The sequence below is a fragment of the Mirounga angustirostris genome, unplaced genomic scaffold (assembly GCF_029215605.1).
Source record: "Mirounga angustirostris isolate CCGP_5_RB_7025 unplaced genomic scaffold, mMirAng1.0.hap1 SCAF_3, whole genome shotgun sequence".
Taxonomy (NCBI): Eukaryota; Metazoa; Chordata; class Mammalia; order Carnivora; family Phocidae; genus Mirounga; species Mirounga angustirostris.
The window spans coordinates 87,293,194-87,314,918 of NW_026991711.1; the positions used below are offsets into that span (position 1 = coordinate 87,293,194).

At 58.1% G+C, this 21,725-nt stretch overlaps 1 protein-coding gene across 17 annotated transcripts in view; it reads left to right on the top strand.

The window, feature by feature from the left end:
- Window positions 1-21,725, top strand: part of BIN1 (bridging integrator 1) — a 56,960-nt gene that overhangs the window by 20,984 nt on the left and 14,251 nt on the right. For all 17 annotated transcript variants that reach the window (XM_045869050.3, XM_045869036.3, XM_045869040.3 and 14 more), the window contains exons 2-8: window positions 6,592-6,672; window positions 13,932-13,986; window positions 14,239-14,333; window positions 14,698-14,793; window positions 15,702-15,809; window positions 20,455-20,540; window positions 20,757-20,832. In XM_045869050.3, the coding sequence (XP_045725006.1) occupies window positions 6,592-6,672; window positions 13,932-13,986; window positions 14,239-14,333; window positions 14,698-14,793; window positions 15,702-15,809; window positions 20,455-20,540; window positions 20,757-20,832 (597 nt within the window). The remainder of the gene's footprint in view (window positions 1-6,591; window positions 6,673-13,931; window positions 13,987-14,238; window positions 14,334-14,697; window positions 14,794-15,701; window positions 15,810-20,454; window positions 20,541-20,756; window positions 20,833-21,725) is intronic.

Below are 21,725 nucleotides of genomic sequence, written 5' to 3' on the forward strand. Positions count from 1 at the left end.
GGTGCTGCTGGGGGGTCCTTCCCAGCTCCTGGGTTGCCAGAGGGTCTGAGAGGAGCGTGGGAACAGGCTCAGCCACTAGTGTCAGGGCCCATCCCGTGGGTCGAGGGGCCCTGCAACATAGGAACAGGGGGAACAGGGGCCCAGCTCTGCAGTGCCCACAGAGCTCCCTAACATGGCCCACCCCTGCTCTGTGTGGCAGAGATGGAGGAGAAGGAGGCAGCCAGAGCTGAACCCAGAGAGAAAGCCCCAGGGTGACAGGGAGGGAGCCAGAAACCCAGAGGCCCGTGGGCAGAGGGGGCAGAATATGCCAGACTGGCATGTCTGCCTGGGGGAGGGGGCAGCTCTGGCCTTTCGCCTCTTGGGGAGTATCCCTCAGAAGAGGACCCAGCTGTGTGTGCTGAGCAATCTGTACAGGGGAAAACCTGGCCTTACACCTGCCTGCCCATCTGTCTGTCGGTCTGCCTGTCCTGCCTGTCTGGGAGGTGTGTGTGAGGTGCGAGGACGTGCATCCTGTTGCTGTGGTCCCCCGGACCGCAAGCTCTCCTGGGAGGAAGCAGTGAGGTGGTAACGCCCAGCCCCCCGGGTACAGCTCACTTCGCCACCAACCCTGTCGGAGGCAGTGACCGGGCAGGTGCCTGGAGGAGATGATGAGAAAGGTGCAGGTCTGTTGGGGTCTCAGCAGCTGGGCGGTGGGTTCTTGGAGGGGAGCTGGGCGAGGCCCCTCCCCACCGCTTGTGTGTGTGTGAGTGTGTGTGTGTGAGTGTGTGTGTGTGTGTGTGTGGAGGGGTTGGGGTTCTGGGGACGCTCGGGGTGAGGTGTGAGTGGGTCCCCATCTTGGCTGGCTGTGTGAGATGCCTCTGCTGCAGCCATGACAAGGGGTGCTGTAGCTGCTGGAGGAGCCCCCAGCTTTCCTGTCTGGCCCAGAGCCTGGGGACCAGGGCTGACTGGGAACATGGGCCCTGCCTCCCTTGGGCTTCCCTCCTGGGCCTCTGGACTTGGCTCTTTTCCCCAACCTTGGGTTCTAGAAAGCACTTACTCCTGCCCTGTGCCATGCCATTCAGATGTGAGTGTGTGTCCCCTCAATGCAGGAGAACCCGGTCCCTCCCTGGAGGAAGGAGGGGTTAGAGCCCCTGGGAGGGGATTGCCCTGAGTTCAGGGCTCCAGGCAGGGCCACCCGCTGTCAGCCCAGTGGGTGAGTGCCCGCAGACATGCTTATCCACACTGTATCAGCTGGGCTGGAGTGCCTTATGCCCGATGAGGCCTACTGGGTGCCCCTCCTCCAGTTTTGGGGGCTGGGAGTGGCAGAGAAGCTCAGAGCTTACTCCTGAGTGTAAGACCTTAGGCTATGTGTCCTGATTTATCTGTGCTCACCTGCCATCTGTCACATGGAGGTGAAGACGCTCACCTGTAAGAGGGAGCGCTTGGTGACTGTAAAGTGCTTTGTTCAGTGCTCCGTGAGTAGTAAGTGATCAACTGCTCCTAGTTCAAACAAGCCTGGCCCCCAGGGACCTTCCTGTTCCTCTGGGGTCGGTGGTCACGCAAGTGTGACTGTGCAGAGACACAGCGCCTTGTCCCAGGGGTCATTTGCTGGCTGGGAGGAGGAGAGGTGAGGGTTTGGCAGGACTCCCCACACGGGCCGTGGGAGTGGGATGCTCTGGGCTGTGAGTAAGGTCACAGCAGAGAGGCTGGGAAAGGGGCACCTGCCTCCTCCGAAGCTTCGCCCGAGCCCTGGGGAGCCTCCTACCCTGCTCCGGGAGGGGCTGCTGGCCCCGGGTCACGGCCCAGGCTCAGTGAGGCTGAAGTGTGGATGCTGTCAGAGGCGGCTTTGTTTCTGCCACCAGCTGCCCGGCTCTGCCCTGCGCCGGACTGTCCCTTCTGAGGCAGGTGGGCGCCACTGCTATCTGGCTGGGCTGAGGACGTGTTGAGAAGCCGTGGCCCCGATGAGGCTTTCTGGACTGCTGGCCGCTGGGCTGCTGAACCGTCCCCACTCCCTGCCCCTGGGCTAACACCAAGGTGTGGCAGGGCCTGTGCACCTGTCCTCTGTCCCATCGTCAGAGAGGCTCCCTGTGTTTATTACAAAGGGAGACATGTGTGACAAGTGTGTAAGTGTGTGTGACACCAGAGTGTCTGGGGCCCTCCCCCTACATAACCCTGGACAGACAGTGGGAATCCTGCCTCTCGGCCACCAGGCCCTCCTGCCCACCTGACTCCTGCTCATCCTTTGAACCCACCTTGGCTGTCCTGCATTCTCTGAGCCCCCCGGGAAGCCAGCCCCTCTGGACACCCAGAGTTCCCCTGCTGCTCTCAGTGGTCTGTGTGTGAGCTTGGGACAAGGAGGCTCCACTAACCGTGTATTGAATGGGTGGAGCACCATGTCCGTGGCCACAGCTTCCCTCTTGCTGAGTAGAGGGCTGAGTGCATGCGTGTGTGTCCGAGGTGAAGGCACTGGTGGGGGCTGAAGAGCGCAACCTTGGCGCCTCTCCTGGGGATGGGGCAGATGGCAGCATGGCTGAATAGCTTTCAGGTGGTGGGGAGGGGATTGGTCATGGTCAGCCAGCAGCTGATCAGGGGTTCCAGTTACAGAGGGTGGACAAAAGGAAGCTGGTAGCGGGAGGTTGTGGGATTTTACTGGACCAAATTTTGTCCTGGTGCCTCTTCGAGGCAGGCACGCCCAGCTTGTGTTTCCCCCACTAGCCATTCCAGCAGCGCCTTGAGGTCGGGGACCCAGGCTGTGTGCCCTCCTGTCATCTGTAAAATGGGGGTGGGTACAGTGAGGATTAACAAGGCCAAGGCCAAGGCCAGCACGCACTCACCACGCATTTTCTCAAGCCTTGGCCCCACGGTGGTCACCGTTTGAGGTGTGGAGAGGTTAAGCAGTTAGCCTGAGGTCATGTGGAGCCAGGAACCTGGCCCACCTTCCTGTGCTGGCCACCCCCTTGCACACTGCCTTGTCAGGCCCACGTCACCCAAGACCAGACCTCAGATTAATGTGAGTGCTAGCTCTAGCCCTAGTTTCTTTTTTTCTTTTTTTTTTTTTTTTAAGATTTTATTTATTTATTTGACAGAGAGAGACACAGCGAGAGAGGGAACACAAGCAGGGGGAGTGGGAGAGGGAGAAGCAGGCCCCCCGCCGAGCAGGGAGCCCGATGCGGGGCTCGATCCCAGGACCCTGTGATCATGACCTGAGCCGAAGGCAGACGCTTAACGACTGAGCCACCCAGGCGCCCCTCTAGCCCAAGTTTCAAGGGTGACCTTTCACGGTGAGCTTTCTGGCCATGAGTCAGGCTGGGTGCCTTCTGTACACAACCTTTCTATTTTGCAGAAGAGGATACTTCATCTGAGAGATGGGATGTTTTGTTCAAGGTCTTGACTCTGTCCTCACAGCTCACGGCTTAGATTAGCCAGCAGCCACCAAGAGCAAGCGGTGTGTCGGGCCTGTCCCCAGCCCTCTGCAGGAGCCGGGGACATGGAAAAGGCTGGATGCTGTCTGTGACCTCACACTTTTCATATGGCTGGTGCAGAGCCAGAGGCAGATGCATGGGCACATTACAGAGTAGTGAGGAGAGTAGGTCCCCGGCCCTAACTGCTCTGGGGTGTGTGGGGGAGAGAGGGCAGGGCAGCTTCACAGGGGTGTCATCTGAGCCAGGTTTTGAAGGATGGATAGTATGTGCCTTATAAACTCCTAACCATCCTTCAAACCTTGGTTCAGGTGACTCCCCCGTGAAGCTGCCCTTCAGGTGGGTGCCAGTGTTCCCTGTATTTTCCAGACAATGCCCTTGAGGCTCAGAGAGAAAGTCCCCTTTCTCAGTGTCTTCTCACTGCCAGGCCTGGCTCGCTGTAGCTGGCCTGACCATCTCCCTGGTGGAGCACGGTTGGGGAACTGGGCCCAGGTGTGCGTGTCTGGGTGCAGATCTGGGGGCTTGGAGCCCTCGGGCACTCTGGTGGCAGGACTGGGATTAGGGACCTTTTGCTGACTGCGTACATCTCCTCAGGGAGAAGAGAGGAAGGGGTTGGACGGGGCCACTTCCCAGTCCTCCTGTCTTGAGGGCCGACCAGGCCTTGATCCTGCTTCCTGGGAGCCTCTTGCCCACTCCAGTGGCCTCTGTTGACTTCTGGAAGTTCTTTTCCACCTGGTGTTCCATTTCTGTCTTTGGAGGTGGTGGGGCCAAGGGGCTGGCGTCTGATAGTGGGGTGAGTCACCCACTCAAGCTCCATGCAGAGTGGGCCAGGCGCCTCCAACAGCTCCACCCCATTTCCACAGGACCAGCTGGGTATGGTTGCCAAGGGGGAGGTGGGGGGGAGCCTGTGGCTGGCAGGAAGTGCTGATTTTCTTGCTCTTGGTGGTTTTGTTTTGCTTTTTGCCTCTCACCTCAGTGTCAGCCCTTGGCCTACAGCTGCACTTGCCCAATAAACTGTGCTGTGGCCATTACAGTGCAAAGTTGTTGGTGGGCTCCTCTCCCAGGCCTACCCCTGCTCCTCCTGCTGCATATATCCTCCCTCACCATCCTCTGTGACTTGTGGTCACCTCGAGCTATTTGAAATTCCCTGGTCATGTACCTCACATCTCTCTGGTCTCCTCGCCTTTGCTGCATGCTCTCCCTGCTATTGAGCTGCCACTTCCCCTAGGAAGTCTTCCCTGATTGCCCAGGCTGCATGGGCTCTCCACCCCAGGCTCCTGCAGTGCTGTGTGCTTCCCTCTGTCTGGATCCATGTCCGATTGATGTCTACTACCCCAGCAGAGGGGCCCATGGCTGTTCACAGAGCCGGCACTTGGTGAGGTGGCTAAATGAACACGCTGAGAGAAGGTCTGGCCGTGGCCCCCGAGCCTGCTGGAGATGGTGCAGCAGGCGGCCTAGGCCATCCTAGGGCCAGTCAGGGCTGGGAAGGGTCCGGGCTCTCTGTTCTGGGACAGGGCATCCCTCGGTTCAGGCTGCCAATTTTCCCTCCTCCTGCCACCCCCACCCATTGCCACCTTTCTTCTCATTCGTTTTTGTTTGTTTGTTTGTTTTTAAAATTTTATTTATTTATTTGAGAAAGAGAGAGAGAGAGAGCACATGAGCATGGGGGAGGGGCAGAGGGAGAGAGACAAACAGACTCCCCAGTGAGCAGGGAGCCCGATGCGGGGCTCAATCCCAGGATCCTGGGATCATGACCTGAGCCGAAGGCAGATGCTTAACGACTGAGCCACCCAGGCGCTCTTTCCTTCTCCTTCTTGTTGGGCTTTGGCCACTGCCTCTGCTGAACATCTCAGTGCTGTCTTTCTGCGTCCTAAGGAGGTGCTGTAAGTGGGAGTCTGTCTCTCTCCATCTTGGTCTCTGCCGACCTCTCTTCCGGCAAACCCACCCCACCTCTGCTTCAGCTTCCCCTTTCTTTTTTTTTTTTTTTTTAAAAGATTTTATTTATTTATTTGACAGAGAGAGAAAGTAGGAATACAAGCAGGGGGAGTGGGAGAGGGAGAATCAGATTCCCCGCTGAGCAAAGAGTCCGACGTGGGGCTCGATCCCGGGACCTGGAGATCATGACCTGAGCCGAAGGCAGACGCTTAATGACTGAGACACCCAGGCGCCCCAGCTTCCCCTTTCTGCACCCTATCTCTCCTCTTTCTCTTTGCGTGCCCTCCCCTCCCCTGTTGCCCTCGCCCTTCCTCGCCTCCACCCTCCCATCATACTTCCTCTCAGTCTCCTGATCCAGCTCCTTTTTCTAAGTCTTTCCCCCTCTTCTGGCCCTGGGTCTCTCTGCCGCTACCCAGCCCTCTTCCCACCTCTGCCCTCCCCTCCCACTCTCCCCACACAGCTGAGAAAGCACAGTTGTGACTCATCAGGGGGAGAGTCCGCCTCTGAGATGTCTAGTTGGGGGTAGAGCGGGTAGCTGTGAACCCATGTGTGCGACTGTGTGTGTGTGTGTGTGAGTGTGTGTGTGAGTGTGAGTGTGAGTGCCAGGAGTGGGCCCAGCTTGGCCCTCTGGGCTGTAGAGAAGGGAGCAGGTCACATCTGAAAATCTAGTCAGATTGCGAGCTGGCTCCCACTGACATGAAGAGCCTGACCCCTGGCCGCCCCTCGCTGCCCTCCGTGTCCTGGGGTGGTTACCTCCTGCTCAGGGCTGCTCTGCTCCTCCCTCTGGTATTCCTGAGTCTTGGGCCCAGGAAATGGAGTCATGTGGGGCGGTGGGGCTGCCCTTACGTGGGCCCTCTTGTGTTCAGCTCACTTTTTAGCCGCCAGGGTTGGGGTGGAGCCCCCAGGGGTGTAGTGTGAGATCAGCAAGGAGGGGTGCCTGACCCCTCAAGCTTTCTTTGAGGGTATCCCCCTCCTCCTGGTTTCAATCACTCCAGCAAGCCTGACCTAAGCTCCTCCGCTTGGCCGGTAGAGGGTGAGGAGGTCTCAAGACTTGGTGGACTCAGGGTTGCTTTTGGGGATCACAGCAGCCATGAAATCTTCTGATGGTCCCAGTGCCCTGGGCTGCATGATGCTGGCTGTGGGCCCCCAGGACGCTGGCTGGGGTGGGAAGCCATCTGTGGTATTGGTGATTGGGCACTCTTGGTTTGGCCACCCTCTTTCTCATGGTAACGCTTCCCTTCTCCCGCTGCCTTGGCAGGTCCTCCAGAAACTGGGAAAGGCAGATGAGACAAAGGATGAGCAGTTTGAACAGTGTGTCCAGAATTTCAACAAGCAGTTGGTGAGTGTGGGTGGCCTTTGGCCTTAGGGAGCTTGTGCAAAGTGGAAGTGAGGCTGCCAGGTAAAAAATGTCAAGAGCTGAGTTTGTGGAGTTAGAGAGTTGGGAGAAGGGGCCAGTGTGGGCTGGCAAAGTCATGGAAGACTTCCTGGAAGAGGGAGCACTGGCTCTGGGCATGGACAAAGGGCAATAGGAGGGAGGGCTGGGGGGTATACTTTAGGTCTTTGATAAGGCATATGAAGGCCTGGGGCAGGTTGGGGGGGTGGTAGGGGTTGGGCGGGGAGCAGGCAATAGATTTTGGCCAGACTCTGGAAAACCTTGAATGTCAAAGCAAGTAGGAGCTAAAGAAGCTTCTTGTGAGGAGAGTGGCGTTTGCAGAATTTACTGTGGGAGCAGAGCAGACAGGATCTGATTTGAGCACCTGCTGAGCATGGCCTATGGATGCCTCCCAACAGCCCTGTAAGGCATCCAGTATCATCGTTCCCCTTTTATAGATGAAGTTGAGGCTCAGAGAAGTTGGGTAATTTGCCCAAGGCCATCCTGCTTTGGGAGTGGATTTAGATCCATACTTGTTTGGTTCCAAAGATTGAAATGGCACCCTTACCAAATTCCTTTAGATAGTTCAGAGACCAGTGACAGAAGGGGCTTAATCAGGTTGGCAGCCTGGGGGCAGTGGTTAGATGCAAGGGAGGACTTCCTGACTGAAGGACCCTGAATACCTTAACTGGGATGTCCCTGAAACCTTTTCCCTCACATAAATCTGCTAAGTCTAAAATTAGCCACTTTTTTTTTTTCCATGACCCTGAGATCAAGACCTGAGCTGAGATCAAGAGTCAGACGCTTAACCTACTGGCCACCCAGGTGCCCCTAGAATTAGCCATTTCTGTGGGTGTATCTGAAGATATGGAAGGGGGGGGAATGAGATGACCCTGGTGGTTCTCCCCTCTCTGGGAAGGGCCTGGTGGCAGGAAGTGAGGGAGAGCTGGGCCATGGCCCTGTGGCTTCTGCAGGCCAGCCCCCAGTGAGAACAGATGGGGATGGAGGCCAGCAGGGGCCACAGGGAATGGGAATGGGCATGGGGGGTGGGGTCATGGTCTAAGCTGTGCTAGGAAAGGGGCCAAATAGGCCCAGACTTGGGGCTGGGAAGGACCAGGCCTCTCCCTACTCCTCGTTTATGCCTGAGCCCTCTGAAAGCACTAAAGGTGCCCACCAATACCTCTGCAACTGGAATTAAACCCGGGGGAGGGGGCTTTCTTTGGAGAACTTTGACAGTCCACTGGCCAGGAGCTGGGAGCTGGGGAGCATGCTGGGAGAGGGACAGGGGCATGCTAGGAGAGGCCCACGGGCCATGCTGGGGGAGAGTAGGGGGCATGCTGGGAGAGAGTTGGGGGGGTGGGTATGCTAGCAGAGGCCTGTGGGCCATGCTGGGAGAGTAGGGGGCATGCTGGGAGAGAGTGGGGGGGTGGGTATGCTAGCAGAGGCCTGTGGGCCATGCTGGGAGAGTAGGGGGCATGCTGGGAGAGAGTGGGGGGGTGGGTATGCTAGCAGAGGCCTGTGGGCCATGCTGGGAGAGTAGGGGGCATGCTGGGAGAGAGTGGGGGGTATGCTAGCAGAGGCCTGTGGGCCATGATGGGAGAGAGTAGGGGGCATGCTGGGAGAGAGTGGGAGGTATGCTAGGAGAGGCCTGAGGGGCATGCTGGGAGAGTAGGGGGCATGCTGGGTAAGAGTGGGCGCCATGCTGGCAGAGTGCTGGCGAGCATGCTGGGAAAGGGCCAGGGGCATGCTGGGAGAGAGTAAGGGGCATGCTGGGAGAGAGTTGGGGGGGTGGGTATGCTAGCAGAGGCCTGTGGGCCATGCTGGGAGAGTAGGGGGCATGCTGGGAGAGAGTGGGGGGTATGCTAGCAGAGGCCTGTGGGCCATGATGGGAGAGAGTAGGGGGCATGCTGGGAGAGAGTGGGAGGTATGCTAGGAGAGGCCTGAGGGGCATGCTGGGAGAGTAGGGGGCATGCTGGGTAAGAGTGGGCGCCATGCTGGCAGAGTGCTGGCGAGCATGCTGGGAAAGGGCCAGGGGCATGCTGGGAGAGAGTAAGGGGCATGCTGGGAGAGGGCTGGGAGGGGGCATGCTGGGAGAGAGTCGGGGGGGTGGGTATGCTAGCAGAGGCCTGTGGGCCATGCTGGGAGAGTAGGGGGCATGCTGGGAGAGAGTAGGGGGCATGCTGGGTGAAAGCGGTGGGGGGGCATGCTGGCAGAGGGCTGGAGAGCATGCTGGGAAAAGGCCAGGGGCATGCTGGGAGAGAGTAAGGGGCATGCTGGGAGAGGGCTGGGAGGGGGCATGCTGGGAGAGAGTCGGGGAGGTGGGTATGCTAGCAGAGGCCTGTGGGCCATGCTGGGAGAGTAGGGGGCATGCTGGGAGAGAATGGGGGGTATGCTAGGAGAGGCCTGAGGGGCATGCTGGGAAAGAGTAGGGGGCATGCTGGGTGAAAGCGGTGGGGGGGGCATGCTGGCAGAGGGCTGGAGAGCATGCTGGGAAAAGGCCAGGGGGCAAGCTGGGAGAGGCCCAGGGAGCATTCTGGGAGAGGGCCATAGGGTAGGGGGCATGATGGGAGAGCGCCTGGGGTTGGGCGGACGCATGATTGAAGAGAGGGGTGCGGAGAGCAGCTGGGAAAGTCTCCAGGGCCAAGTCCACTCTCGCCTGCCAGAGGAGCTCAATGGAGAGGCTCCTTAGGGCAGGAATGGGAGCGCTCATGGCTGCTTGTCCCCCAGGCCATGAATGGGAGGTGTTTCAAGGCCCAGGTATGTGCCATGTCAGAGCCATCTACTGCCCCTGTGGCCCTGGGTGAGCCCCTGCTCCCTGGGCGTCAGTTTTGCAAAATGAGGCTTGGACAAGAAGCCTGAAGTCGTTGCTTCTGACTCTTTCTGCTGAAAGCCCCTGGGGTACGTCCCCTACTCAGCTGGCTTCCTCAGGTTATGGGATGCTCTGAAAGTCTTTTAGGAAATCACTGTTTCTAGAGTCCCTACTCTAGACTAGGTACTGCTTGTGTTTTACAGATCTGAACCTTGCATTCCTGAGGCGGATGCTGATAGTCTCTTCATTTTATAGAGGAGGTACTTGAAGCCCAGTGGGGTTCAGCGACTTTTCCAAGGACACACAGTGTGTGGTGTCCAGATCTGTCCACTCTCAGGTCGGCTCTCTGGAGCCGAGCCCCAATCCTGAGGATGACTGGCTGGGCTGGGGAGAAAGATTAGGGCAGCTCCTGAGCTGGGTGGGGGTGATGGGGCTGCCCCATCAGCTGGGCTCTTTGGCAGAAGGTGAGCAAAGTACATGTCTGGGAGCTGAGGTTCCCTGTGGCCTGGCCCCAGTGCTGGGGCCAGAGCGTTACTGTCCACTTTTGTCCCTCAGAGTCACCCCCTCTGGGTCCCGGCCCTGGACAAGGAGTCACTCAGTGATCCTTGGGCAGAGGGGCCAGGCAGTGAGGCCAGTGCTGAAGATAGTCAGTGCTGGTGGCTCCCTGGAGGTGGACATGGAGTGGGCACTTGAGCTGGGGCTGTCTGCCTTCAGGTTAGGTGGGGTGGCTGGCTTTTCAGGGGCCAAGTAAGAGGGGGTAGATTTGAGGTCTCATTTGAGACTTGGGTAACCCTCTCTTGGGGGTTAAGGCAGCCATGTGGTTCTGGATTTGATGGGTGTGTGTGGGTGGCTGGAGCCCTGGGCGTGGGCGACCCTGGGAAAGAGGGGGTGGAGGTTGAGTGTGGGAAGTCTGGAAGCTGAGTGTTCTCCTGCTCCTTATCTGTGAACACCAAGCGCGGTGAGCCCCATGCTAGTCGGGGACTAGGCTGGCAGGGGAATATGGGCTTCAAGGAAGTAAATCTCCTACCCCTTCCTACAGGTGCCCTAGGTGAGGGCGTAGGTCACCTTGCTGTCGCCGGCTCTCACAAGGGACAGGTTTCATAGCCCTTCCTGGGCCCACTCAGCACCTGTCTTGGCACTCCTGCCCTCTGTCCCTGCACTGAGAAACAGCTTGGCCCACTCAGAGGACCCAGGATGGCTCCCAGGAGGGCCTGAGTTGAACCTGAGCTGGGGGGCAGTGGAGGGGGGAGGTGAATGGGTCAAGCTCTTCCCCCTGGGACGACCTGTAGCTTGCACCCCAGCGCTCATTATTGCTTGTCTGTTGCTGAGGTGCGGCAGGTCGGATTCCTTCTTGTTCTTAGGGCCTGCTCTGCTCAAAGAGGGCATCCCTGGCTATTGCATGAAGATCCTCTGGAATGGACTGCAGAGGGGCGCAAGTCAGCTGGGGCCAGAGGGAGTCCTGCAGGAGGGATGTCCCTGCCCCCTAGACCCACTGGGAAGATGAGGGCTTGGGTCTTCAGACCACTGGTGGGGGCTGATGTCAGGGGAGGCAGGGAGCACCCTTTGAAGGAAGGTACAGCAGGGATGTGAGGTGCTGGCCAAGCCACCCCCGTGGAGTTATACTAGGTGTTGGTACTGGGTTGTGGTGTCCTTCCAGACTCCTGAGTCCAGAGCCAGGAGAGCAGGCTGAAGGGACTGTGCTCCAGAACTTTATTCTTCCCTCAGCTGCTCTTCAAGGAGTCTATTAAAGCCCTAGGAACCTCCAGAGAGTTGTTTCTTAGGTGCCCTATGTGGAGGGCCAAGGGAGCCAGTTTGGGAGCAAACACATAGGTTCTGTGCTGGCCTGCCTGGGCGCTGCCCTGCAGGAGGCAGCTGCATGGGGGACGGCTGTGCCTGATCCTGGGGACTGACTGGGGAGTGTGGCTTAGGGGCCCAGCTGCAGTTGGCATGTGCGAGGCAGAGCTCTGGGCGGCCCCTTGCACATCTGTGCCCAGGGTGCCTGCTCACAGCGTGGCCTTGTTCGGGAAGCACAAGGGGCCCTGGTACTGCCTGAGGCCCGGGCAAGCACAGCAACCCGCCCCTCGGGAGACCCCTTCCTCGGGGTGCAGAGTAGACAGGCGCTCGCAGGATGGTGGGGAGGGGAGTGAGATGACGGAGGCTTGGCAGGAAGAGAAACTGAGTCTGGAAGATTCTGTGGCATCAGATGAATGCAATAGCCTTGAGTCATGAACACGTTTGAATCCTCATCTCCATCACCAAAGCATCAAGAGTGGGATGGGCACTTCCCCATTCCCAGTCCCACAAGGCCCACATCTGATCCCTGATGGAATTCCAGAGAGGTTAGGATGCTGTGGATTGGCCTTTAATCTTTAATCAGCGGGCCTCGATCTTTGAAGTTCCTCAGAATTCCGTGTGGCCAGGCTTCTCTAGGCTACTCTGTGGTCTATGGGGATTCAAGCAATTTTGGAGAGGTTTTTTTTTTTTTTCCCACCACCCCTTGTTTTTTTGTTTTTTTCTAATTGTACATCTTATGCACTGCCCTGGAACCCTCCCTGCATGACACCTCTATTATCTTCTGGAAGCACCCATCATGATAAACAGGCAGCTACCTGGGGCGCCTGAGTGCCCAGGCTGTGGGGGTTCTCACTAGTTCTACCAGTCTGTGTCGCACTGGGCAAGTCACTGAACCTCTCAGCTCCCTCATATTTCAGGTAGGGACGGTGATGATATGGAGATGGATGCAGGAAAGAGCCAGCCCCACTGGGCAGGTGATACGTGATGCTCTGAGCACACTGGGAGAGGAAGAGCAGGCCCTGGCTATGAGGAGGGAGAGCCTGTTTGGGGGGGGTTGGAGAGGTTTGAGTGTGCCTGGGGTGCACCTAGAAGGCTGGTTGTGTTCCTGCTTGCCCTCAGCTGGAGTGGAGACCACTTTTCATCTCCTGCAGAGGCGCCAGGCAGTCCAGGAGCGGGACTGTGGCTGCTTGTGGGTCTGTGTCTGTCTAACCCTTCACCAGGGCAAGGGAATCCAAAACAAGGGTGTTGCTGAGATGTGAGCAGCATCAGGCAGGGAGACGCCAGGAGGGTGCTCATCCCCCGAAGAAACCGGCTTCTGGCACTGCCATCCTTGGCCCTCCAGAAGTCCTCTCTCCTCAGGTTCCCTCACTGCCCCACATCACCATCCTCAGCATAAAGCCCATCGCTTGGAGCTGGCCTTCAAGGCTAGGGGTCTGGCCACTTAGGCTGTTCTTCCTGAGCGTACACTAGCTGGTGGTCTGCCAGGCAGGCAGGGGTCAGTCATCCCAGCTGACGGATGAAGAGACCAAGGCTCAGAGAGGTTTGGTCACTTGCTTAGGGCTATATGTCTAGTGAGGGCCAGAGTTGGGCGGGTCTTCATAACCCCAAAGCCAGTGTGCTCTCTGAGACCCCTTTGCACATGGCTTCTGGAAACTCCAGCATCTCACTGTTGGTGCTCTCACACCTCACCTGTTGCCTCAGCCTGTTTACCCCCTCTCACCTGGGGCTCAGTTTTCTTGCTCCTGCCTTGTGTGGCATTGATAATCCAGAGGAACTGGAGGTTTTGCCTATGGGTCCATCCTCTCTGCTGGTCCTGCTGTCTCAGCAAGTCCCTGGGGCTGTCTCCCCAGCTCAGGGCCTTCACTGTCTGGCCCAGTCCCCTGGCCAATCTTTTCCTCTTACATCCTACATCCTCCCTCTTGGCTGGGCCAGTGTCTGAGAGTTGTGGGCATGACCTGCCGCTTCTGTGCAGCCTGGCTAAGCCATTCCCTTCCACCTCCCACAGCCTACCTCCCCTGGTCCTTCCAGAGCCATCCTCTGTCCCTGGCACCATGCAGTGGGAGCGTGCTGGCCTAAGCTTTTGGGGCAAGGTGCTGGGTGTTCCACTCCTGTGTTCTGTGCTCATTGGTCCTCTGGTCCGTGGTTGTCTGGGGGCATGCCTCGTATGTACGCCAGTCCCATTGTACATGTGTGCTGCATCATACCTGTCATTCAGCCTGTGCCCCTGGTGCCTTGTTTAGGGTGGAGGGGTCTCTACTTTCCTGCCTTCCTTACAGGGCTGAGGACACTGCCCGGAAGAGACAGGTGCTGACAAACCAGGAGGAATACCCCATGGCGCACAGGGCTCCTGAGGCAGGGATGGTGCTGAGAAGCACTGGATGCTCAGTAGGCGCTTGCTGCTAGAGACAGTAGCTGCCGGCTCTGAGGGGCGCTCCGGGCCAGGCCGTGCCCAGGAGCTGTCGCTCATGTCTTGTCTTCTCCAGTCCTGCCCTGATGAGTCCAGCGGATCTGGGGCGGCCGTCAGGAGCAGCCTGTGTTTGTCCACACGGGAGTGCAGGGAGGACAGGGCCGGGTACAGCGTGTGCCCCGGGCCCTCACCCTGGCCTTGGCTTTCTCTTTGCAGACTGAGGGCACTCGACTGCAGAAGGATCTCCGGACTTACCTGGCCTCAGTCAAGGGTGAGGGGCAGGCAGGGCAGACCTGGTCTGGGTAGTGGGCTTCATGGGACACTGAGGGGCCTTTGCCCCATGAAGGTGATGGGGGCAGAGCTGGGATGGGGACCAGGGTTTGTGACGGAGCGGTAAGCGCTGACAGTGGGGCCTTAGGAGGTGGGGGCAAGGGTGACCCTCCCTGTCCCTTCCTTGCCCCCACCTTCGTCCCCGCCCCCTGCCCCATGGCCCTGGCTGCAGCATGGCCCTTCTGCCCCACAGCCATGCATGAGGCCTCCAAGAAACTGAACGAATGTCTGCAGGAGGTGTATGAGCCCGACTGGCCTGGCAGGGATGAAGCAAACAAGATAGCTGAGGTGAGCGTGAGGCAGGTGACCTCGGTCCTTCCCAGAGGGCCCTCTGGTTTCAGCCCCAGGCCTATTCCGCCCTGCCTTGCCCTCTGGGACAAGCCCTTCTGGTTTTCGGGCATTCACATGCTGTGTGCCCTTGGGCAAGTCACCTCCCCTCCCTGACCTACCAGCCCTGGGCTTATCTGTTCCTTATACTTGCCCTGTGAGAGGCTAGAGGGCAGGAGTTACTACCCTCATTTTACAGCCAAGGGACCTGAGGTTCTGAGAAGCCTCTGGGCTGTGAACCCCAGGTCTCTGGGAGGAGAGAGCTGGGGACTTGGTGTGGCCCAGCTCCCCGGGCCGTATACTCATGAGCTCTCACCTCCTTCAGAACAATGACCTCCTCTGGCTGGATTACCATCAGAAGCTGGTGGACCAGGCGCTGCTGACCATGGACACATACCTGGGCCAGTTCCCTGACATCAAGGTGAGAGGCACTTTTTGTAGATCTGTCGTGCTCTGGCCTGGTAGCCTGTGCAGGGGAGTTGAAGCGGGGATAGAAGGATGGGGGGAAGGGGTCAGCCTAGGGCTGGCTCAGGCACTGAGGTGACTCTGCCCTGAAGGCTGGCATCTCCCTCACCTGGCAATTCATCCCTCCAGGGCTGCTTCCTCGGAGGACAGCCCACCAGCCCCCAGACCTGGGCCTTTCTGAGCTGAGGGCTTTGGGTCTCCGGACTTGGGGAAGAGACCCCATGGTGCATGTACGTCTGTGTGGCCGTGTCACTGTGGAGTGACTATAGGGTTGTATAAGGTATATTAAGGGGATGTAAGGCCTGAGAATGGGGGCCTGATAGGTGCCCTCCACTGCAGCCAGCGGGCCCCAGGTGCTTCAGACATGGAAGCAGAGGTGTTGAGGCTAGGTGGTGACTGTTGCGCTGGACCTGAGCCCCTGGGGGTTGGGCTCCATGCTGGCCCCCGTGGCCACCCAATGCAGATGCCCCGGGCCCTCAAGATGCCTTATGGGGAGTGTGCAAGGGAGGCCAATGGTGGTAGCCTACCAGTAGAGCAGCCTGGGGTCCAGGAGCGGGAGGCGTATCGCACACAGTACTGGCTGGTTTGTCCTGGCAAAAGTGGCTGAATATTGAAGACAGTGGTTTGACCTCTGCATAAGAAAGGACACCCCGAGGGCATGGGTCGCCTTGAAGGGGTGAGCTCTTTGCCCCCAGAAATGCTGGAGGAAGTGTTTCAAGCATGCATTAGATGCACTTCTTGAGCCTGGGGTCGACTGCCCTGGGCCCTTTGGCTTCATCCAACTCCCAGTGCCCACAGCCCAGTTTCTCTGAGCCCAGCCTGGGTCAGCATCCCAGCAACCCCCTCACCTCCGTCTGTCCTCAGTCACGCATTGCCAAGCGAGGGCGGAAGCTGGTGGACTATGACAGTGCCCGGCACCATTACGAGTCCCTTCAAACCGCCAAAAAGAAGGATGAAGCCAAAATTGCCAAGGTAAGGGCTGGAGGGCAGGGTTGGGGGAGAGCCTAAACGGGGGTACCCAAGTCCCCTGGAGGGGCCTTCTTGTGCTGTACTCACTGCACCCTTTTGCACTGTTGGTTATCACTGCTCCCCTGGGGCAGGAATCATCAACCCCACTTGCAGATGGGTTTACAGCTGGTGACTAGTCCCAGGTAGTAAGAGGGGTGAGGGATGCTGCTGGGCTCACGGCAGGTTGAGGGAAAGGCCTTTGTGGGCACCTGGGTGAGGGTCCACTTCCTGCCTATCCTGTCGTGCTTGCCCTGGGCCCTGGGCCCTCCACCCTGCTCTGAGGCCACTTTCCAGGATGAGAACAGGCCTGGCTTGGGTTTCACTGGAACAGCCCCACCCGAACTGGCGTGCTCTGAGTGGAATTCTGTCATGGGATCCCATGTGACCCTGTCTCTGCTGGAACAAGCCTGAGGGCACAGGGCTTGAGCTGGTCACGCTGTCCACAAGTGAGGGGTTGAGGGTGGCTCCCCTCTCCCCAGCCCACCCCGGGGCAGGACCAAGCTTGCTGAGCCCCTTTGCCCCTGCTAACGACTCTCACATTTTGCTTTGCAGTTGGAGTTCACCCCTTTCTCTGCCCCTTGCCCAGGGCTCCCCTTAATTATTTTAGCCTCCAGGGGCCTTTACCTGCTGGGGGGCTGGCCCCCTGGAGGGGTGGCCAGCTTGTCTGTCATTGCATTTGGGACGTTTGGACTTCGTGTTTAATATCTGTGTCTTTGTTTCTCTCTCCCCATCTCCCTCCTGTTTCTCCACTCTCCTTTGCCTTGACCTCCCCTCCCCACCCCCAGCCTGTCTCGCTGCTTGAGAAAGCTGCCCCCCAGTGGTGCCAAGGCAAACTGCAGGCTCATCTCGTAGCTCAAACTAACCTGCTCCGAAATCAGGTGACACTGGCTTCTAACCTTGCACGTGCTGGCGCCTTCTGGTCTGTTGTCCTGTCCTTGGCACTGGGCGCCTGTCTTGCACTGCCCAGGGCGGGGGAGGGCTTAGTCCCTTTCCTGGGTTGGGGGGCAGGGCCGTTTACAAATGTCTCTGCTGAGAGAGCTCCTACTTCAGATGAGACCTGAGGTCAAATGTGGGGGGCTGAGAGAGGTTTGGGGCTCTGGTTAACCTGGGGAGGGCCCCGGTCTGTTGGTTCATGCCCGAGTCTCTGGTAGTCCTGAGACTCTATGAAATCCTAGCCTCTGGGAACGCAGGAAAGCCTCTGAGCCATTTGTCCTCTCTGAGGGCTCCTGTCCTAACATGTGTTGTCCTTCAAGCCTCATAGAAACTGTGAGGCTATCCAAAATTTATTGAAGAGACAAACCTGCCCAGAGAGGCAAAACCCCAGCTCATAGGGACCCCTGGGACCTGTGGGCCTTCATGGTGCTCCTGGACAGGGAGCCCTGGCAAGGCTCTTCAAGTGTGGCTGGGATGCTGAGACCTGGGGCCTAAAGGGTCTGCTCTTTGGGAGTTTCATGAAGGGCAAACTAGGCACCACAGTGGTTCTGGAGGGCTTCTCGGAGGAGGCTCTTTGTACAAAACTCCTGATTGATCCTATTTCCCTGGCAATACTTCACTCTTTTCAGCCCTCTGCCCTCGGGACAGGCTGGGTTCTGGGTGAGCACAGTGTGGCCGGGGACTGCTAGATATACTCTGCGAGAGGTGGCCTCATGGTTTTCTCTCCAGTGAAACTGACAGGACTCCAGCACCCCTCATGGTCCTGAGGTGGGGGCGGGCAACGGAGCCCTGACCCACAAGGTTGGGTTTCTCTTTGGGCAGCTGCCCTATTTTTTCTGGGCCAACTCCTCATTTCATCATCTTCAACCCACATGTGTTGAATGCCTGTGATGTGGAGAGCTCAGGGCTCAGCATGGGCTCGTGGCCCAATTTCTTACCTGACTTGCTGCCTGATTTATTGTAGGCCAAAGTTATGGGCTGACTTTGGAGTTGGTGACAGCCCCACCGTGACGCTGGGGTGACCCTGGATCTCCGAAGTCTGGGGGAGATGGTCCGTGGGAGGTGGGGAGGAGCTGGAGGCTGGAGCACCAGCCCTGCCTGTAGAGTTCAGGACTTCTGGCTGGAGGAGGATGGGGCCACTGACCCAGAGCCAGGGTTTCTGCATAATTTTCCCTGAAGTGGGTTTGGCAGGAGACCAGGTGAAAATTTTTGTTGCCCCTGAGAGACTGTGGGGCTTGGGGGTAGTGCCCATGGCTGTTTTTGGGCTCCTGAGATGGGTGTGGGTGGGGGATCCTGGTGGGAGGGCCCCACACCCCTACCTCAGGGGAGCCACTAGGGAGGCTAAGGCTCATGATCTCATTTCTGGTTGTTGGACTGCAGATGTTTGGCCTTTTGGCCAAATTGGCTTTCCCATTTGGATGCAATTTTTATTTGAGCATATCCTCTTTCTGCCCCCACCCTGCCTCATGCCTGGCTGGAAGCTGGGGAGCCTTTGAGTTCCCATGTGCAGCTGGCTGGCTGTGAGCTGGGGCACTGGGGTCCTGGGACTGCCCTGCTGGCTGACTTGACTTTGGGGAGGGAATGTGACCCCTCCCCTTGAGAGAGCTGTGCTCTCTCAAGCTGACCAGCACCACATATCCTGTGGGCTCGTTCTGAGCTGCTGTCTGCACCGGCCACAGTCCCCTCAAACCTGCCTGCAGGACCCTGGTGCTCTGCAGCCTGGTAAGCAGGACTGTTTTGGCCTGCTCTATGTGTCCGTCAGCATCTAGCCGAGCCACCGGGGCTGCAAAGCCTGCCCAACAATGGACAGCTTTCCCCCCACTTCCTGCCACCCCAAGTGTTTCTGAAACAGCCAGAATATGAGGAATGGGACCCAAAGGGAATAACAGACACAGGCCCTGAGTTCCAGGAACATTAAAACAGAGCCACCCTGTTCTTTGCAGCACTGCTGGGCGTGTGACTAGGGCTCGGCCTACGGCAATGAGCTGCGTGTCATTGTCACGGATGTTCATTGAGGAGTTAGGACCAGCATCGTGGGGTGGTGGCTGATGTTGAGCTGGTCTCTGGGGGGCATGGGAGCTGGGGAACATGGGCCTTGAGCCAGACCCTCGGCAGTTGGGTGTGTGAGAGTGTCAGCACTCATGGTTAGACCTGTGGTGAAAGTCTCTCATTCTGTGGGTTGTAGAGACTCACATTAGTGGCCTCCACTCGGGTGCTGGGATGCCCAGTGGGGTAAGGCAGGGAGGGCCTGCTGGATCTGATCCTCTGCAGGAGCTGCCCAAGGCATGCATGTTCAAACAGACATTTCTTTTCTTTCTTTCTTTCTTTCTTTCTTTCTTTCTTTCTTTCTTTCTTTCTTTCTTTCTTTTCCTACTTTACCTTCAATTTTTAAATTAGATTTTAAAAAGTTAGGCATGGAGCTTATGTTCATTCTAGCAAGTTCTGACAGCGTGAAGGTAATTGTAGTCAGGAGCGAGGTGGCCCCTCTCTCTCCTCCAGCCCCACCCCCACCACCAAGGCTGGGCTGGCCGAGGTACGGGCTGACTGGGGCTGACCTGGTGCCTGAAGCTGGATGGGACAGCTGGGTGGGCTGGGGAAATCGTGTGCTTTGTGGCAGTTTGGCATTCTGGCCAGTTGGCAGCCTTTGCCAGAAGGCCTGAAAATGTAAGGATGCAGGCGGGAAGTGTTCTCCGGGGAGGGGCCTGCCACGTTCCTGGGTTGTGATTCAGACCCTGAATCCAAGTCACCCAACTGAGTCACTGTTTCCAGCAGCACCCTCCAAGTGAGCTAGTAGAGCCCCTTCTCTGCCCAGGGTCTGTGACTCACCCCTGCCCTTGCCTCGGCCGCAGCCTGCTGCCCTGTTCCCTACGGTCTTCCGTTGTGGGATGGGGCCTTAGCGCCACCTGCTGGTGGGTATGAGCAGGCCCGGAAGGCACTGGGCCTGACTGGGTAGGGTGAGGGCTTCGTGGGTGAGCACAGGCATCCTGCCCAGCAGCCTAGCGCCCCCCTCCCTTGGCCCTGCCCTCTCCCCCATCTTTCCCCCGTCTTTCCTGGATGTGCCTGAGCTGCTGCCTCTGGCCTCTGGCTGGTGGGGACAGGTCACCGAGGAGAGAGGGGTAGGCATGGGAAATACTGCTGCCACATCCTACAGGGAGGTGGCTGAGGCTGAGTAGGACCCGCTTTGAGAAAGGGATACTCAAGCAGGGACAGCAGGGCAAGGCCGAGGGGGCTGGACAGTAGGCTGATGCTTAGCCTGAGAGGGGTTCACATGTAAGTGGGCAGAGTCCCTGCTGGGTCTGGGGTCTGCCCCTGCCTCCTTCCTGGGCCCCAGCTCCTGGCCCCCTTGTCTCAAGCCTTCTTGTTGTGCCCTGCTCACCCCTCATCTCCCTCCTGGCCCACCTGGGCCTGATAGGGGGCTTCTCCCTCCAGCCACGGCTGCCCTGCTTTCCCCTTCCTGGAGCAGACCTTACATACCTAGCTGCAGGTGCCAAGGAGCTGCATGGGGAAGGCCCCCTGAGTGTCCTCATCTGGTTCACTCCCATCTTGCCCAGAGCCCTGGTCCCAGTGCACTGGGTGGGAGGTTAGAGGGAGCAGGTCTTGGGGGGTGGGCTTGGCCTGGCCTGGGCTGGCTGGGACAGAGGCCCAGCAGAAGGGAATGACCAGTCCCGCCCCTCAGGCAGAGGAGGAGCTCATCAAAGCCCAGAAAGTGTTTGAGGAGATGAACGTGGATCTGCAGGAAGAGCTGCCGTCCCTGTGGAACAGGTGAGTGCTGGGAGGTCATGGGGCTGAGCCTTGGCTTCCCTCCCGGGGCTGCCCGAGGTGTCTTCCTGTGTCTGTCCACTGGGCCCCGGGCCCTCCCGCGGTTTGTGTCTCTGGGGAGGGTTGGAGGGGTATCAGTGCGTGTGTGGCTCTCCTGGGCCGTCTGCACTGATCCGTGTGTTCACTTTGCCCTTTCCCTTCCCTCCCTCCCTCCCTCAGCCGTGTAGGTTTTTATGTGAACACGTTTCAGAGCATTGCGGGCCTGGAGGAGAACTTCCACAAGGAGATGAGTAAGGTAGGTCCTGGTGACCCCTGGGGGCCTCAGGCCTTGGGCCGTGCTCTGCTGCCAAGGGCCGGGGCAGAGGCATGCAACGGGCCGGCCAAGCTCCCTCTTTCCCCTTGGGGTTTGGTACACGCGAGTGACCACAATACTGCCTCTGGGCCCTGGGGAGGTGCCACCTTGCCCTGCCTTCCAGGAGCTCTCCATTCTAGAGTGTCTAGCCCCATTGGGAGTGCTGGGGAGGCTGTGAGCAGGACCCATAGGCCCGGCCCCTGCCCCCCTTCTGCCCCCAGTTCAGTCCTCCTGCCTGGACAGAGCCGGCCCCTCTGGAGCTGTCAATGTTGGCTCAGGGAGCTCCGGGTCAGAGAATGGTGGCACCCTTTCCCAGTTCGTAGGCAAATAATCAATAAAATACTGGAGTTTTCTCAATTTGTCTCTCATGTTTCTTAAGACATTGAAGCATGTCTGCTTTATCTGCCAGAATCTGGTGTAAGAAGGGGTCTGATTAGCTCAAATTCCTGTGTTGTGTTATTTTAATTTTAACTTAACTGGCAGTTAAACTTGCAAAGCAGAGTTGGAGAAACTCCTCTGTCTCTTGGCCCCAGAGGAACAAAGTGATGGTAGTGGATTCCAGGCCCAGGGCGGGAGGAGGAAAAGCAGCTTGGGGCCTGCTGAGTCACCTCCCTGACTATGGTTTCCTGCCTTTTTGGTCTTCCCTTTCTTTTCCTTCCTCCCTTTAAAGATTTGAGACAACTTAATGAAAAATTAAAAAAAAAAAAAAATCCAAACAAACAGAAAGAGGTGTTTGGGGGGAAGGAAACATTTATAAAGTAGGAAGAAAATTCAGTTCTGAGCTTCCTGGTGGCCAAAGCAAAAGAGGGAAATTTTCTCAGTAGTGAGAATGTCCT